The sequence below is a fragment of the Sciurus vulgaris genome (assembly GCF_902686455.1).
Source record: "Sciurus vulgaris genome assembly, chromosome: 14".
Classification (NCBI taxonomy): Eukaryota; Metazoa; Chordata; class Mammalia; order Rodentia; family Sciuridae; genus Sciurus; species Sciurus vulgaris.
The window spans coordinates 62,739,142-62,757,854 of record NC_136475.1 but is presented as its reverse complement, the minus strand read 5'-3'; the positions used below and the strand labels follow the sequence as shown (position 1 = coordinate 62,757,854).

At 50.1% G+C, this 18,713-nt stretch overlaps 1 protein-coding gene across 4 annotated transcripts; it reads left to right on the top strand.

Moving 5' to 3' along the window:
- Positions 1–80: 80 nt before the first annotated feature.
- Positions 81–18,713, top strand: ABCG8 (ATP binding cassette subfamily G member 8). Of its 4 annotated transcripts, none has more exons than XM_079110574.1 (13): positions 81–280; positions 5,105–5,206; positions 6,990–7,146; positions 9,958–10,196; positions 10,677–10,809; positions 10,919–11,188; positions 13,509–13,671; positions 13,756–13,839; positions 15,081–15,280; positions 15,741–15,817; positions 16,409–16,676; positions 17,576–17,703; positions 17,784–18,713. In XM_079110574.1, exons 1-13 carry the CDS (start codon positions 218–220, stop codon positions 17,919–17,921), a joined length of 2,022 nt encoding a protein of 673 aa, XP_078966700.1. In that variant the 5' UTR covers positions 81–217; the 3' UTR covers positions 17,922–18,713. The 4 variants fall into 4 exon arrangements, with proteins under 4 accessions (XP_078966700.1, XP_078966698.1, XP_078966699.1 ...); XM_079110572.1 differs by having other exon boundaries at positions 16,394–16,676; XM_079110573.1 differs by having other exon boundaries at positions 5,102–5,206.

Here is an 18,713-nt window from a genome sequence, read left to right as displayed (position 1 = left end):
GATGTACCTTTAGCCAGAGCGTTCTTATCTTGCCAGTGGGCAGAACCCACGGTGTTTGTAGGAGGGTTTGTGGGAGGAATGCTGGGAGAGAGACTGGCACAGGAGAGGAGGACCCAGGTGGCCCCATTCGAGGGAACAAAGAGAAAGCTCTGACCCAGCAGGCGGCCACTAAGACCCAAAGGAGCTGCGCTGAAGGGGCACAGATCCCTCGGGCTCCATGGCTGAGAAGGCTGCGGAGCAGACAGGGCTGTGGAAAGGGGCCTGTCCCCAGGACGCCTCGGTGAGTGGCCAGAGCCTCCTCTCTCGGTGGGCGGGGAGCAACGGGTCGTTTTCTGCTTCCTCAGAAGCTTTCTGTCCTAACTCATAACAAGCAGAATGAGAAAGGATTCCCTTTCTTGGATGTCAGAGGGTGGCGGGGAGCAGACTTGTGGGCCTGCAGGCCTCGGGGATCACTTGTGGCCCTCAGGCATGCTCCTAAAGGAGGATTATCTTCTTATTTGAGACTTGGGCTGATTTTGCCTTTTTCAAATGAGAATCCACTATGAAAACATGCTCACACATACCAGGAGCTCTCCTGGTGTCTCCTTTGTCCATGTGACGGTCAGGTCAAGAATCTCAATGGCAGTAAAAAGATCGATGACATGACTTTTGTGGGAACATCAGAATCTGTGCTCAAATAATGTAGGCAACTGTAAGATATGGGAATGAACTGGCAGGAACAGACAGCCGCCAAGGGGCCTTCCTCCTCATTTGACCAGAGAATTGCTTACTTAGTAAATGGCCTTTGACTGGAGAGAGTGGGCGGAGTGTGCAGTGAGGCTGCATTGGAAGAAAGAAGGGAGGCAGCTCCCGCCCCTGCTCCACCCCGCCCCCCATTTCTGTCTGTTGGTGGTGGGGGTGGGCCAGAAGAGGAGGGAAAGAACCCCACTCCCAACAGGGAGGCCACAGGCACCTGGACTAGCCTAGCCAAGAGTCACCCGGGACTGACCTGGCCAGACCCAAGGAGCCCACTCTTTCTCCCGGTCTTCAACCCCAGCGATGACCAGCTCTGCTCTCTGAGTTCCTGTGGGTCCAGCCCCTGTGGGAAACGTCTCCTACCAGTCAGGGCAGCGATGGTTACCTCCTGAACAGGACAAAAGTCAGGGGTGGTTTTAAGGACACCTTCTACCCTGAAGGTCACCACCACATTCAAAAGTGCATGCAGGCCCTGCCACTGACCATTCCTGTTCTTCAATCCAATTTGTTACTCTAGGTAGCATGCTGTGGTCTGCCCCAGTTTTTTTTGTTTGTTTGCTGTGCAGGGGCTAGAACCCAGGGCCTCTTGCATGCCAGAAAAATGCTCTACCATTGAACTACACCCCAACCCCGACCCCTAACATTGTGGGGCCTGGGACAAAAGGATGAGGATCACATATTTATGTCTAGGAAAAGCTATCCATCAAGCCGGGGGCAGAGGTCACGCCTATAATCCCAGCAGCTTGGGAGGCTGAGGCAGGAGGATTGCCAGTTCAAGGCCAGCCTCAGCAAGTTAGCAAGGTCCTAAGCAACTTAGCAAGACCCTGTCTAAAAATAAAATATAAAAAGGGCTGGGGATGTAGTCAATAGTTACGTGTCCCTGGGTTCAATCCCTGGTACTAAAAAAAAAAAAAAAAAAAAAAAGTTTTTAATCAAGCTAAGTACTATTAAATAAAATAGTATCTAACCTCTTACCTTGACATACCTTCCTGAAAGGTCAGGGTGTTATTGAAAGCTTGGTCCTTGTCCCCAGTGCCAATCCAATAACAAGGACACGGTTTTGAGAAACAGGGAAAAGAAGGCTTGTTGCTTTGCTAGCAAAGGAGAAACACAGGGGACTCCTGTCCCAGAGGCTGTGATTCTCCCCATCAGCAGGAACAGGGGGCTTTTAAAGAGTGACGCACGTGTTAAGTTGAGAGACTGTCGTTTCTGAGATCTTCTGGTACCATCCCCAAAGTCTGGATTACTTCCTTCCAAAGGTGGTGTGTGCTCAGGGACAGGTAACTCTGCCTAGGATGGGGAAGAACAGTAAGCCTGTTTCCCCTGTGATCAAGGAGGGAGAGAGATTGGGGGGGAACAAAGAGAGAGGAAGAGAAAGAAACATGTTCGTTTTAAAAATCAGCTGCAGTGGCAGAGCTGCAAGGGCTGCATTCAAAGCACGAAGTGGCCCCCTGTCACACCGGTTTCTCAGAGGAGCAGCTGGGATGTGGTGGCATGAGGGAGCTGGCCTTTAGCCCAGCCATTGTCTGTCTTCTTCTCTGCCCAGCAGAGCTCCATCCCACCTACACCAACTCCTCCAGTCCTGTGCACCCCAGCCTCACATTCCATCCATGCCCTCCACAGACAAATGTCCCTCTGGCTTGGGGATGACCACTTGAGTGGTACTGTCAGTTTTCGGGAAGAGGGACCTCAGAGCCGGTGGAGCCGGCCCTGGGGATGGGGTTGAGGCGGGTTGCACAGGGACATCTGGCGTCAAGTACCTGGAATGGCAGGTGCTTGTGGCAGACACACTCCCCTCACCAGGGGCAGGAACAGGGCCAGAGAAGGACGAGAGGCCCACAGGGTTCAAGCAGAGCTGTGTGAGATCTGGTCTAAATGTTTCCATAAAGGCCCAGGAGTGTCCCCTCAGCCAGGAAGGAACCCTGCATGTCTCCACCAGCGCCACTAAGCCCTCAGCATGTCACCCCTGCAGGCACCGCTCCTCGACTCAGGCCCAGAACCCAGCTCCGCGTTGAGCTTCCCTCCTGTCTCTGCTTCTGACTCAGGAATTTGATCAGAACTTAATACAAGGAGAAATTACAATGTAGCCCAGCAGGAGCTGAGCTGGTTACCTACAAATAAACCTGCTTTTGCTTTTTTGGGTGTCACCTGTCAGAAATTCAAGTGATGTTCTGACAGTCGTACTGATTAAGATGTCAGCTGAATAGATATTTAAGTATTTGAAAAATACAGAGAGTTTGTCAAAACCTCAGAAAGAGTCTAACAAATCCTTCCTGGGAGCCAAGGAAAATATTTTAAAATGGAGCAGAAGTCATCTTCAACCCAGGCACCAATTTTCTTCCAAAAGCAGAGCTGCCTGCATGCCTCTGGGCATGCACTGTCCCTCCATGGTCTCAGGGCTGAGGGTTGGGGACAAGCTTCAGAGCAGGGAGCCACTGACACCTTTGCCTTCTCATCTGTCCTCCATCTTGCTGTCTCTTTCCCTGGCCCCAGTGACCTCTCCTCAGATCGTAGATGGTGGGACTTGAGGTCACCCCCACACATTGCTCCGGACTCCAAATGTGCGACTTTCTGTCCTCAGCAGTTCCTCTGCCCCTAAACCCAACCTGGGGAGCTTTGGGCCTGCAGCAGCAATTTCTGAGTCAATTCATATCTGATGAAAATTAACTAACAACCCTTCTGCAGATAATGGCTTTAAAAACAACGAGAAGATAACAGGATGGCCATTAGCCCAGACAAGTCCCTCAGCACTCTATACAAGTTCTGATAGTTAATAAACGGGGGAAACTGGGCAGGGTGGTGATAGTAGAAGTGGCCAGAGAGGGCGGGTGCAGGGCTAACTGGCCAGGTGTCCAGCAGCTTCCTGAGTCACCTTTCTTCTTTCCTCCCACTAACCCCACCCCTGCATTTTTTCCCCTGCTACTGGGGATTGAACCCAGAGGTGCTTGACCACTGAGCTGCATCCCCAGACCTTTTCATTTTGAGACAATATCTTGCTTAAGTTGCTGAGGACCTCACTAAATTACTGAGGCTGGCCTCCAACTTGTGATCCTTCTGTCTCAGCCTCCAGAGTAACTGGGATCACAGGCATGTGACGCTGCCCTCATCCTCCCCCTGCTTTGGATCGTGGACTTCCTGGGGGTCAAGAAGGGAGTTCTACTCATAGGCTTGCTCTCTCCATTTGAAAACATATTGTGAAATATTTCAAATGTCCGTTTACTTAGGGAACTCCGATGCACCCACCACTAATTTCCAACAGCTCTGAAGCCTGCTCACCCCCACTCCGTTACCGTCTCCCCTGTATCTTTCCTGGTTCCCCAGAGATAACCCTTCTCCTGAATGAGGTGTCTACTTTCCCATGCTTTTACTGGGTAATTTTGATCATGGTTCAAACCCTAAGCCATGTAAGTGGCTTCGGACTGCCGTTTTGAATACACTCCTGGAACTCTGGAGGCCGCCACCTAGGATGCCTGCCACCTGTGTTTATTTCCCCAACTTCTGTTGCTCTGGAGTGCCCTTCCCTGGATCTTCTTCCTCCACCATTGCAGGGATACTTTTTTTTTAAATATATTTTTTAGTTGTAGGTGGACACAATACCTTTATTTTTACTTTTATGTGGTGTTGAGGATGGAACCCAGGGCCTCACGCATGCTAGGTGAGCGCGCTACCACTGAGCCACAACCCCAGCCCTGCAGGGGTACTTTGACAGAGCGATTGCCATATTTTTTTTGGCCTAAGGCACCTGTGTCTGTTGTGCATGTGATGAAGATGCACCCGGACCAGAAACTTGAGGCTGGCCTGCCTCTAGGCCAGGCTGCCTCCATCCTAACACTTGTCCCACCTACTAAAATCCAAGCTTCCTGAAGATGGTCTTTTTCCCTGTTACATCCCAAATTCCAAGCCTGAAGTTGATCGTGCACTCCCAGGTGAGTATCCGTCGTATGCTTTATTAAAGGAACGCGTCAGTGAGAGGGCAGCTCAGAGGCTCATGGGAGCTTGTTAATGAGCCCATACTTACTCCAGCCGCCCCAAAACGGAAGAAAGGTGCAAGGCACCAGGAGCTGCCCCGCCAGACCGAGGGGCTGCCAGCTCCCGGCTCAGGTCTTGACTCGGCTCTCTCCAGTCGGGAGTCTGGGGGTCATTCATCATGAGCTGTGTGGATTCAGGCCCAGCGGCCTGAGGTTGAGGTTCTTTGGGGGAAGAGCTGTTCTGGGAGAATCCCAAGCTCCCCCTGAAGCAAGCAGCTGCCTTCAAGACTCCCCTCTCCTGCCATGTGGATCTCGACCACGTTGCCGGCCGCTGCTCTCTCCTGCCTTCTACGTGCTCAGCAGTCTCTGAAGGATCCCTCACCTGACATGTCTCCCAGCAGGGCCTCCAGGACAGCTTGTTCTCCTCTGAAAGCGACAATGGTCTGTACTTCACCTACAGTGGCCAGTCCAACACCCTGGAAGTCAGAGACCTCACCTACCAGGTAGGGCTCGGTGTGCTGGGTTGAAGGGTAGAGGAGTGACAGGGGAAGCCAAAGAGCTGCCCAAGTGGAAGGTAAGGGTCAGCCCGCCCTGCAGGCCCCCGTCTCCCAAGGACAGAGTCCGGACCACCCGATGCCTCACTCGTTGGGGGTGAGCACCAGGGAGACTTCTTTCATTCATCACCTACACACGGAACTGGAGGTGAGGGGCATGAAGAAGGCCGGAGACCACTGTGAAAAACATGCATCCCGGGCACTCTCTCACCCAGCCGCACCCGGCCCTTTTTATTTTTTACTTTGAGATAGAGTCTCACTAAGTTGCCCAGGCTGACCTCAAACTTGTGATCCTTCTGCCTCAGCCTCCCGAGTAGCTGGGATTGCAGCGTGTACCACCATGTCTAGTGTTCTCTCTGTCTCTCTCGTTACTTTACCACTGAGCTACATCCTCAGTCCTTTTTAGTTTAGGTTTTTTTTTTTTTTTTTTTTTTTTAATTTTGAGAAAAGTTCTCACTAAATTGCTAAGGGTATTGCTAATTTGCTGAGGCTGGCCTCAAACTTGTGATCCTCCTGTCTTAGCCTCCTGAATTGCTGGGATTATAAGCATAAGCCACCACGCCTGGCTGCAAGTCTTTTATAACTTTAGATTTTGGAATACAGTTAGATTTTTGAAAAAGTTACAAAAATAATTCAGGGTTCCCATATTCCTTTTGTCCAGTTTCTCTAATGTTAACCTCTTGCATGCCTCAGTGTAATGATCAGAACTAAGAAATTCAGCTGGATGCAGTGGCACATGCCTGTAATCCAAGTGACTCAAGAGGCTGAGGGAGAAAGATCACAAGTTCTAGGTGGGTCTTAGAAAATTAGAGAGGCCCTAAGCAACTTAGCAGGACCTTGTCTCAAAAAATAAAAAGGGCTGGGGATGTAGTTCAGTGATAGAGCACCCCTGGGTTCAATCCCCACTACCAGAAAAAAATTTTAAAAATAAAAAATTCACAATGTGCAATGCTATTAAGTAAAGTACACATTTTATTCCGATTTCATCTATCTATCATCCTTATCTATTTATCTATACATTTTTGTAAAATGTATGGTCCCAAGAACTAATAAAATAATAAAAATAGCCAGAATACAAAGAGGTTCTAAGGAATGTCTTGGTCAGAATCAAGGGCCCTGATTCCCCACTTCCCCAGCGACAGACCACATGGAACATAGCAGGGTTGGGATGGTGAATCTCAGAGACTAGAGTCTGACTTCTTGTGAGCATGAATTAAGACAAGCTAATGAACCACACCATAACCTTTCTCTGCCCGGCCCCTTATTAGCTGTGTCACCTTGAGAAGTTTACTTAACTGCTCTGAGACTCGTCTGTAAAACAGAAATTATAATAGGACATATGCTATAGGTTTGCAATGAAGATTGAATAAAATCATGGATATAAAATGATTAATAAAATGTCCACACAGTATACACCTCATAAATTATTAGTAATTCATTAATATTAAACAAAGAATTTTGCTTCATTTTTTTTTTTCTGTTCTCCTATCGCACATGCTTTCCAGTCTCATCTTTGGACTCGGAAGTAGCTGTTCAGGTTCTCAGTATGATGGGTTCTGCCTCCATTTTTGACAGACCCTGGGTTGTGGGGGTGCCTCAGGCCTGTTGTATATCAGCAGGGGGGCTGTGCCCTGTGAACAGGGCCAAACAAGGGACAGGGGACCTGAACAGAGTCTGCCGAAACGCTCTGAGCCATTTGGCTTTCTGAGGAACCTTCTGATGCTTCCCACAGGTGGACCTGGCCTCCCAGGTGCCGTGGTTCGAGCAGTTGGCTCAGTTCAAAATACCTTGGATGTCTCACTGCCGCCAAGACTCATGTGAGCTGGGCATCCGGAACCTGAGCTTCAGAGTGAGAAGCGGGCAGATGCTGGCCATCATCGGGAGCTCAGGTACCACGAAAAGCAAACGGTTGGGCAATGGATTCTCTCTCCTGGGTGTAGGATGGTCCTTCAGGCAGATAGATGCTGCTTGTAAAACTCTTCGCTGGAAACTATTTACTAGCTCTTAAATGGTTGCTGCTACTACTACGAGTCACACGTGTGTCTCTGGCCTGCGTGGAGCTGCAGCCACAGTGATGGTCTGTAGTTAACACCTGCCTCGAGAGAGGATGATCAGGAAGCTTCAGAACATAGTGTTCTCTTCAGAGACGCCCCCAGTCACAGAGCATTCCCTCGGGTCATTCCCCCACCGTCGATTCAGGTCACGGTCAGACAGTGACTAGGCAGAGCCCTGCCACAACTCTCCCCCTCCAAAGTCATAGCCAACCTGCAACCTCCTGCAGAGAACTGGACTCTTGGATTGCTTCAGACAGAGACTTCCCAGGGCTGACTTTTAAAATTAGAGCAAAGAGCTGCAGGGGACTCAGATAACCAAGCTGGTACCCTCCTCCCCACCAGGAAGCATTTTTAGAGGAAGATTTTCAAATTCTCTAGTATTCATACTTCTAGGGTGCTTTTGCTCATCCCCCTCCCCACCACACACACACTCATAGTCCTTCATTTGATTAAATCCAAAGGAGTGGAGTGATTCTCCTGAGGACATACGTTCAATGCAGAACTAGAACTTGAACTTGGTCCCCTGATTCTCAGATCCAGGTGTTTCATGTTTCTTCCAGGATACCTTACACAGTATTAGAGCACTTTATACCTTTTAATTAATCATTTCCAGAGGAAGAGATTACTCAACGTTTTGAACATCTACTCCAAACTTTTATACTCCTCTGAGAGAGAAGTTCTGTTTATTGTCTAACCAAAGATCAAATGAGTTACTATGTGTGAATGCACTTTGTAACTAAAACAATATGCACAATCATTAAGTCCCTCCCCACTGGCTCTATCCTTGCAATTCTGACCCAAACAAGAAAAAAGCATTATTTTGATTTATAACTTCTGATAGTTTTCTTGGTGTTTTCTGCCTTTTCTTCCTGAGTTGAGCATCTGGAGGGCACAGGCCCTTCTGTGGAGTCATCTGGTGAATACATGGCATGTACGACGCTCTAGCTTAGTCTCACTGATTTGTGATTGAGGACAGTGAAATTCAGAGAGGCTGAGCAGGAATCACATTGAGTAATATCCAGGTCTTTTGACTCCAGGTTCAACATTGTTTGGCTTCAGGTTTACTTGGCTGAAATTATTAAAATGATTTCTTAGAAAGTTTTATCTACCGTACTACCTGTGACTTTTAAAACACATGCACACACACACACACACACACACACAAATACTAGCCATAAAGTTTTAAAAATAATATCGGTTGCAGTCATTTATCTTCTATAGAATCAGCAATGCCAAAAGTCTTCCAATTAATAAATTTGTTGATGGGGAGACGCCAGCCATTTTACAAGAGTCTTGAGGATCTATAAGTATTTTCCCCTGGTTCAGAGAGGGTCTCCCCAAATGCACCAGGCACCCTCCATTGAAATAACTGCCTACACCTCTCACAAAGTTCTGCATAGGAAATGTGGTCCTCCTACTCTCTTACTGGGAATCCGTGGTCCCTGTGATCACTGGCAAAGTCTCCCAGAGCTGACAGCTGGTGTCCGAGGCTAAGCAGGGAGCAGGGCTGAGGCCCCTCTCTTTGGTTCCCAGGTTCTCAGGGGTCCTCAATGAGGTGCATGCAGGAGGCAGCGTGCAGGTCTCCTCCTCTCAGAGCCCCTGGACAGTAAGCAGGAAGATGACATGGGGACACCTCCTGGTTTTTGAATTTTTCATTGGATGCCATGGGACTGCCTGCAGGCAACATATGGCATGTGACCAGGAAGACTTGTCACATGTTGTCTATTGCCACCTTCCTGGTTCGAAAACAACTTGGAAAACTTCCTCTCCAAAAAAGAATGTACATAAGGAAACCGAAACACCACCTGAGGAGACTGGGCAGAGCTTGCTCCCAGCTCCATGGTAGGAAGGTGTTCTCAGAGTCTGGGGCCAGTTAGCATTCAGTTTAAATAGCTGTGGAAGAAAGAGCCACATCAAGTGCTGTTGGAAATTAGATCCAATCTGATGTTCACCTCCCAAATCAATAGCAGTTTTTTTTTTGTTGTTGTTGTTGTTGTTGTTGTTTTTTTAATTCACCATCAGATGTGGATGATGTTCACTTGAGCTCAGGGGTCTTTTTTCTTTTTCTTTTTCAGAGTAAAATATACCACCGAATGAAACAAGAAAGAAGGGTATAGATACACAATGCTTTAAAATCATTTCCACCTCTATTACTTTTCCACTATCTTTCTTCCTAATGTTTCAAAAGAAGTTTCTGGTTTTGCATTTTTAAAAGACACCTCATGAATATTCCAAGTTAGCTCTACCCGCAAGGCCAGCTTCTGAGCTAAACGACAATGAATGATGAAATATTGCTGGCATATTTGTCAGCCAGGAAGGTTCCGTTTCACAGTGCAATTAACCCCAGCCTTGCTTGGGGAGAAAGAGCATTGACTGGCAGTGGAAAGTGGCAAGATTACAGAAATGAGCAGGCCTGTGGCAGTCAGGACTCCAGCCTTCTCCTGTCATGCAGTCCCAGGCTGACCTGGCCTGAACCCCTTGAGTAAATGTGTCCGGTCCTCTAGGGTGCACAAGTTGGCTGCAGAAAACAGATCCAACCCAGGTCTAGGAGCAGTGCCAGTGGGGTTTGGTCACTTCTGTGAGGACAGAGCAGCCCACTGGCCCCTGCAGAAGCTCTGTCCTCAGGAACGTCTGGTTGCTTTGCAGGCTGTGGGAGAACCTCATTGCTGGATGTGATTACCAGCCGCGACCATGGTGGCAAGATAAAGTCAGGCAGAATCTGGATCAACGGACAGCCCAGCACCCCTCAGGTCGTGAGGAAGTGTGTGGCCCACGTGCGTCAGCACGACCAGCTGCTGCCCAATCTGACTGTTCGAGAGACTCTGACCTTCGTTGCCCAGATGCGCCTGCCCAGAAGCTTCTCCCAAGCTCAGCGTGACAAAAGGGTAACTAGGTGACCCCAGTGGTGACCCCTGGCATCAGAAGAACCACCCATCCTTACCCTTCCCCACCCTCCCTGCCCTGCCTCGGGACCAGCCCAGGTGGAGTTTGCGCAATCCAGCAGGGAAGAGGCCATGTGGTCACTACCCACCCCCGTCATTCAGTCTTCCTTTAAGACCCCTGGAAGCCATCTCAGCCCCAGTGGGTCCCTTCAAACTCGTCCAGTGTGTGATTCGTGTATATGTTTTCTGGTCCTCTGCATGGGCGTCAGCCCAACTGTCAGTCCCCATGTTCCGACACGTGGCCACGCCCGGCCTTTCAGGAGAGGGGACAGGATCCGGGCAGGAACACAGCAGCAGGGAAATGAAGAGCTGGAAATGGAGGACTCTTTCACTTAACACCTGGGGGAGGAGCAGGCTCCTCTACACTTTGGGTCCAAGTACGCGCAGCCCTTAGGAGCCCCTCCCGGCTGCGCTCGCCCGCAGGTGGAGGACGTGATCGCCGAGCTGCGGCTGCGCCAGTGCGCCAACACCCGCGTGGGCAACGCGTACGTGCGCGGGGTGTCTGGGGGCGAGCGGAGGCGAGTCAGCATCGGGGTGCAGCTTCTGTGGAACCCAGGTGAGGCCTGGGCGCCGGGCGGGGGGAGGAGGGGGCGGCGGCGCAGGCGGCCGCTCTGCCTGGCTTGGCCCAGCCAAGTCACCAGGCTCCTTGCTCTGTCGTTGGGAAGGAATCCTCATCCTGGACGAACCCACGTCCGGGCTCGACAGCTTCACGGCCCACAACCTGGTGAAAACCTTGTCCCGTCTGGCCAAAGGCAACAGGCTGGTGCTCATCTCCCTCCACCAGCCTCGGTCGGACATCTTCAAGCTGTTTGACCTGGTCCTCCTGATGACGTCCGGCACCACCATCTACCTCGGAGCCGCCCAGCACATGGTCCAGTATTTCACGGCAATCGGCTACCCCTGTCCCCGCTACAGCAACCCTGCTGACTTCTATGGTGAGGCAGCAAGGCCAGTGACCGGTGACCTGGTGCATAGGACCTTCCCCACCCAAACACTTCATCTCTTGCTGAAAAGATGCAAGAAAGAAAATTCTCAAGCATCAGGAAAGGAGGAAGAAGTGGGTGGTGGGCAGAACCAGGAGGAAAATTATTGGTCAGTTTGCCAAGGATCAAATGCGAGAAAGAGGACCTGAAAAAAGGTATCCTCTGACAAATAGTCACCCTTCTACCCACTGGCAGGTTAGGAACGTACAGGAGCTCTGCTGACCAAGGGGCTAGAATCCAAAAGGGTTTGGATGATTTCTACCATTGTGGTCTTTATTCAGACTGTTAGGGAAACAGACTATCTAAGATCCACAAGCCACCAGGGACTCTTAAGACTGTGCCCTGGTCTTAAGACTCTCTGGTGTCCCTGCAGAGGCAGGGAGCCTGCAGGTGCAGTGGGGAGGAGGGTCCAGGGCGAGCTAGCTCAGGGCTTCATCATCGGCTTTGGCCAGTGAACCTCTAGATATGAAAATGGCTCAGTCAGCCCCTGATTGCTGTTCTCCAGGGTCCTGAGCACTCTGAACAGTGCGCACTTGTCACTGTGTGATGAGTTTATGTATTCCTGGAGACCTGTGGCCTTTTCAGTCACCTGCCCTGAAAGCACCCCTCAAGAGCACTGAGGAGTGGTGTGGCTGCTGGACAGGTGGCACAAGTATGCCAGGGTCAGGGGGTGCAGCAGCTATGGCTGTCCTCCAGGTCACTTCAGGTTCTTCCCAGGATGGCAAAGTGTAGCAAGAAGTTCACCACCAATGGCCCACCAATGGTCAAGTTCTGACCACTGGACCATTTCCTCAAAGGTATACACAAAAGGGCCCTCAGTGTCAAGCTCCAGAGGGGCTCCTGTTTGACCTTCACATCCCTGCCAGGCCAAGGTCATCACCATCTGTGGAAGACTGGAGCAGAAAGAGCCGGGCACTGTGTCTGCTGAGGCCCCGACACGCCCAGCCCCAGGCCTGAGTTCAGTTCTGCTGCTCACATTCTCCTCCCAGCATCCTGGCCACCTTCTCTCCCTCCCCCAGGAGGACAGCCACTCTTCCTGGCCTCCACTCCTTGCCCTCCGCATTTGTGGCCTTGGTGACCTCACACAGAGGTCACCCTCCCTTCCAGTACTCAGGTGCCATTCTGACTTCCTGCCAGCATATTATTCTCTGGTCAGTCACCCTCAGATAAGGGGACAAAGTGCACCTGCCAACCTGGTGTCGGGGGACAATTTGATGTAACCCTGGACAAGGGCTACCAGAAGTCAAATGCCCATAGCAGACTGGAAAACTCTTTTGTATCATGATTTGGGAGAAGCAGGAGTGGGGCCCTCACCAATATGGAGTATGGGACACATAGGGTCTGAGGGTGCCCAGTACATCTGGTGTTTTGAGCGATAGCCCTGTACTGAGGGAATGTATCGTGGTTTATAAGGCCCCTCTTAGGTGTGATCCTGCCTCAAGATGTGTAATCTAAACAGAAGAAGGAAAGAGAAAGCAGCGAAGGAGACTGCGGCCACACCAAGGCTCTGAGGATAGAGTGGTAGGGGAGTGAGGGTATGCTTGGGCCTGGAACCAGCGGGGTGTCGAAGGCCCCGGCTCTGACTGTGAGATTTTCTTTCCTGGCAGTACAGGGGCATTGGAGGTTAAGGCAGAGCACTGTGAGAAGAGCTAGCTGTGACACGGGGCTGGTTCAGGGCAGCACCCGCTGGGGTCTGGAGGTGGCTTTCCTCTTGGCCTCTCTCTAGCTGGGTGGGCTGACTCCTTTCCCTGAGGTCAAAGCAGATGCCCGAGAGCATTGCTCTCTGTGCAGTTGGCTGGTCCCTTGCACCCTCCAAGCAAACATGCCTCGGGCAAACTGCTTGGGAAGCCAAATGATTGATTAACAGGGAAAGACTGACCTGCCGGGAGCCGAGTACCCGCTGCCCTGTGACCGCCCGCCTTCTGGCAGGCATGCCTGTGAGGCTGAGCCCTGGCTTCCTGGACAGCTGGATTTGGAGCCAGGGCATAACTGTAGTGCAGATGTTGTCCCCAAAGGCTCCTGCTCTGTCCTGGGATGTTCCCATAATGAGCTTGGGTGGTGGGACTGGGGCCAGGACTTCTGTTGTTGACCACTTCCTGGTCCACATGCTTCCCCCGAGGCCTTTGCCAGTGTGGTCAGGCCTTGCAGGATGAGAGACCAGCCCTGGGGATCTCTGACTCTCTGCTCTGACCATCACTTGGTGGTTCCCACTCAGAGGGCGGGGAGCTTGTCTTTGAGCCTCCGCCCATGGCCCTGCATCCTCTGCTTACAGTGGACTTGACCAGCATTGACAGGCACAGTCAGGAGCAGGAAATGGCCACCAGGGAGAAGACTCAGTCACTTGCAGCCCTGTTTCTAGAAAAAGTGCGTGGCTTCGATGACTTTCTGTGGAAAGCAGAGATGAGGGAGCTTGACGTGGGCACCTGTGCAGCCAGGTACGGTGGGCCAGCATCCTGGGGTGGTAGGTTCTCTGTGGCAGGTGCCAGTTCCTGACCCAGCCACATACTGTCTCCCAACAGCCAGACCCTCCTGCAGGACCCTGGCCACCTCTCAGTTCCCACTGAGCAGCCTGGGGCGGTGCAGCAGTTTATCACCCTGATCCGGTAATTGTCTTTCATTTGTCTCCAGCCCCCCAAAGTCTCTGAGTATCAAATTAAGCCTTTTCTATCTAAAGTGAATTTGGGACTGGGGGTGTAGCTCAGTGATAAGCACTTGCCTAGCATGTGCAAAGTCCTGGATTTGATACCCGGTCCTGCCAAAGAAAGGGAATTTGAAGGAGAAAGCAAGAGGTAGAACTGTCTGAAAAACAGCATCCTCGGGACGAGCACCAGCCCTCATGATACGAGAGACATCCTGTTAAACTCCTTAAACAAAAATCAAAATCAAAAAATTATAATATGTGAAACAAAATTGAAATACCCTTACTGACCTGGTGATCATAGACATAGCAGAGGGTCATTTGGGAAAAATTCAGAAATCCTAGGGCATCTACACTGGAAACAGAAGAGTCCCTGTCACTTCAGCCTTCAAAGAAAGCCAGGCTCACATGCTCTGCATATGGTTTTCTAGCCATTTCCATGAATAGAAACATTTTAATACACAAGTTGGATCTGCATATTGTTCAGTAGACAGCTTTTCTTGTCTGACCCTTGCCTGGGTGGCTTCTTCACCACGTTCAGTTAGTCAGTCTTCATTTACTTCTCCAGTTCCTATTGATGGTCAGAGTTTTCAGGCTTTTGCTATTACAATTAATGCTATGGCGGATTTACCAACTAATACTTGCCTGCCCATCTTTTTGGACCTAATTGATTTTCCCCTCAGCACAATTTTTGAAAGTAAAATTGTCAGGCTGATACCGATAATAAAAGTTGTGATCATTGGGCTGGGGATATAGCTCAGTTGGTAGAGTGCTTGCCTTGTGTGCATAAGGCCCTGGGTTCAATCCCCAGCATCATGTACAAAAAAGAAAGAAAGTTTATAGGCCAGCCTCCTCCCAATTTAACCAGACTATCTCAAAATAAGTCCCCCCCACCCCCGGGTTTAATCCCCAGTACCTCCCCCATTTAAAAAAAAAAAAAAATGACTCAAAATCAGCAGCTTCAGGACTTGTTCCTGGTGGAGGCTTTCTGATCAAAAAAGTCATGATCATTTATTTAGTATGTACCATGGGACAGATACTCTCATCATGTTTCTGATTTAATGCTCATAGTAACTCTGTAAGGTAGATGTCACTATCCCATTTTACGGATGAGAAAAATGAGGCTTCCAGAAATAACATGACATCCCCAAGGTCAGCCCTCCAGTATGTATTTCCCTTGCTACCTCTTTCTTTTGTTTTCTTAAGTCGTCAGATTTCCAATGACTTCCGAGACCTGCCAACTCTCTTCGTTCATGGGGTGGAGGCCTGTCTGATGTCCCTAATTATGGGCTTCCTCTATTATGGCCACGGGGCCATCAAGCTCTCCTTTATGGACATGGCAGCCCTCTTATTCATGATTGGAGCACTCATCCCTTTCAACGTGATTCTGGATGTCATCTCTAAATGTGAGTGTCACCTGCACTCTTGAACAGACTAGGCAGCAGGCAGATTTGGTGTCAGCCACCCTCTGAGCTGGTCCAAGGCTGACCTCTGTGCTCCTCAGAGGAGCACAAAATGGCTACAAAATGGCTTTGTAGAATAATTGCATCATAATTGTGAAATAAAAGAGAATTGTTTTTAAAGTATGCAAATTAAATATCAGCATGCAAATGAAAGCAAATTACCAGTGTCTTAGCCATGGTGACCCCAACAGGGTTTATAATTGCAAGTACCTTGCAAGCCACAGAACCACAACACCTAAACAGCCTCCCAAAACACCTGAATCAGGGTGGCTTTACTGGGTCTGTTTCTTAAAAACATAAAAAAGGTAGGTGCCACCACTACTTTTAATGATATTAATAGAGATGCAAAATCAGCACACCGTAGATTGCTTTCACTATTCCAATTTCTGCCCCCCACCTTTAGGTCACTCGGAGAGGGCGATGCTTTCCCATGAACTGGAAGATGGACTGTACACAGCTGGTCCATATTTCTTTGCCAAGGTGACCACAGTGGGAGGGAAGCAGCCTGCATTGTACAGACATTGCTAGGGGTGTTTTGCTAAGCCCGGGGGGGATGCGTTGTCTGTGATGGCAGATGCCACATTCTCCAGAGGAATTTCAGAGACCTGAGATACATATATATTATATATGTATATGCATATATGTATGTGTGCACATATATATATAATTATTATTATTATTTTTGGTGGTACTGGGGATTGAACTCAGGGCACCCTCAAACTTGTGATCTCCTTCCTCAGCTTCCTGAGTTGATGGGATTACAGGCGTGAATCACCAAGCCCCATGATAGTTTTTAAACATTCACTAGAAGGTCAGGATCAGGAATAATTCTTTTCTGGTCAGCAGGACCCAAAAGGGAAGAAGTGGGAAACACCTAGCACACTTTACCTTTCTAGAACCCTAGATTAGGTCAGGCAGGTGTTTCCAGGAAGAGGAGGCTCAGAGAGGTTATGTGACTCTACCAAGGTCACATAGCTGCTAGATCTGGGAAGGAAGGGTGGGGACTTGAAACCAGGTCTTAGGAGAACAGAGGCATTGTCTCCATGTCCTTGCAAGGGCTGTCCTTTGCAGATCCTCGGGGAGCTGCCAGAGCACTGTGCCTACATCATCATCTACGTGATGCCCATCTACTGGCTGGCCAACCTGCGGCCGGGCCTGGAGTCCTTCCTGCTGTACTTCCTGCTGGTGTGGCTGGTGGTCTTCTGCTGCAGGGCCATGGCCCTGGCTGCCGCCGCCATGCTACCCACTTTCCACATGTCCTCCTTCTTCTGCAACGCTCTCTACAACTCCTTCTACCTCACCGGGGGCTTCATGATAAACCTGGACAACCTGTGGATAGGTGAGACCTGCTTCCGTGACTGGTCCAGCCCCTGTAGGCCCCACGGGCCTGCTTCCATCTGAAGGTGGAAAATCACCACTTAGGTCCACTCAAGCCTGGCCCTCCCGGAAGCAGATACCTTTGCCAGCTGCCTGCAGGCCACGAGAATGGTTAGAGGACTCAGTGACACCGTCTCATAGCCCTTGGCAGACACTGGGAAGTCACCCGGCCCCCTCCCTCTCCACATTCGCAGCCAGCCAGGTCAAATCCACCTCCTACTTTCTGAAATGTCCCTTGGCTCTGTCCCCAGCCCTAGCCCCCATCATTGGGCCCTGGGTCACTACAACAGTTAGACCTCTGTGACCTGTGGCCCTTCTCAGTGCTCACCCACGTAGAGAGCTTTCTAGGGGACACATTCATGCCCTGCCTTCCTCAAAGCCTCCCAGCTGCTTTCCTGGCTCTTGGCAGCACACCCTCCCTCCCACCTCAGAACCTGTCCTTCCTCTGAGGGGGGCCACTGCCCACCTCCCGTGGTCTCCTGAAGTCCAGCGGGGCTCGGTGCTTCCTCCTGCCCACACCATGATCCTCCACAGGGTCAGAGCTACGCAGTCATCTCTGGTATGGGGATGCTGAGTGCATGGTCCTAACTACGTACAGGACATGGAGTTAAATGATTCTCTAGAGCTGTCATGACTCCAACATGTGGGTGATCCCGCAGCCTTTCGGGACCCTCAGTCCCAATCCGGTTCCCCACTGCCCCTGTCCCTTTGCCTTTCTCACCTCCTTGCTCCTCAGAGGGCTTACTTCCCCTGGGCCAGAGCCTGCACAGACCTGCCTTAGGCAGAACCATGGTACAGACAGCAGATGGCTTATGCAGGTGGCTGAGACCTTGTGAATGACCTGGCTCTTGCTATCTTCAGCGCCTGCTTGGATCGCCAAGGTGTCCTTCCTCCGGTGGTGTTTCGCAGGGCTGATGCAGATCCAGTTTAATGGAGTCCTATTTACTACGCAGATCGGCAACCTCACTTTCTCTGTCCCAGGAGAGATGGTAAGTGGCAAAGGCCTTGGATGAATGGACAATCAACTGGACACCTTCCTAATGAGCTCACTGAATGTTTGTGCCTCCAGCTCGTCAATGCCATGGACCTGAATTCACACCCACTCTATGCCATCTACCTCATCCTCATTAGCATCAGCGGAGGCTTCCTGCTCCTCTACTATATTTCCTTAAGGTTCATCAAACAGAAGTCAAGCCAAGACTGGTGATTCATAACCGGGCACAGTGGCACACACCTGTAATCCCAGTGACAAGAGAGGCTGCGACAGGAGGATCAAAAGTTTGAGACCAGGCCTCAGCAATTCAGCAAGATGCTCAACAACTTAATGAGACACTGTCTCAAAATAAAAAACAAAAAGAAAAGGAACTGAGTTGCAGCTTAGTGGTAAAGTGCCCCTGAATTCAATTCCCAGTACCAATCCCCTTCCTGCAAAAATTGGTAATTCATACCTAGACCCCTGCCTGCTGATGGGGACTCTTTGACAGCACTCCCTCCCTTCCTCCAAAGGAGCCCCTTCCTGGTGACAATGAGGCTAAGCATGATAGAGATGCTCAGCTACATCCAGCCCCGGACTGCAATGGCACAGGTCAGCCACAGGATGGCAGTAGAATAAAGACAGTTGAAAGGAATTTCTGATCACCAGCCAGAGTTTGTGATAGTTGGGAGTGAGAAAACCAGTACTTGGTGGCACCTACAATGTTGCTAATTTATTTCCTTTGGATATGTCTTCACATAGGCATCTCAGCATGGGTGGGGATAAAATTAGGTTAAAATTAAGTAGCTGGGCTCTGCAGGAATTACTAGAACCCAAAGGGTACAATAACATCATATTTTGCAGAATGTCTAGCCTCAATTTCCAGTGTCCCCATAACTCTATGTTCGGTCACTCTCAAAATGGAAAGTGACCTAAAACATATCATATAAATGCCACTTCTTCTTTCTGTGTGGAGTCATGGACTCCAAGAACCAAAATGAAAATTAAAGATTTATTGAGCACCTA

What these genes read in the sequence shown, in the direction of transcription:
- ABCG8 (XM_079110571.1), top strand. Translation starts at nt 218, where the DNA reads ATGGCTGAGAAGGCTGCGGAGCAGACAGGGCTGTGGAAAGGGGCCTGT. An exon ending in GCAGCTTCTGTGGAACCCAG is followed by an intron (nt 10,810 to 10,918) that starts GTGAGGCCTGGG and finishes GTCGTTGGGAAG; the next exon opens with GAATCCTCATCCTGGACGAA. An exon ending in TCTGGATGTCATCTCTAAAT is followed by an intron (nt 15,281 to 15,740) that starts GTGAGTGTCACC and finishes CCCCACCTTTAG; the next exon opens with GTCACTCGGAGAGGGCGATG.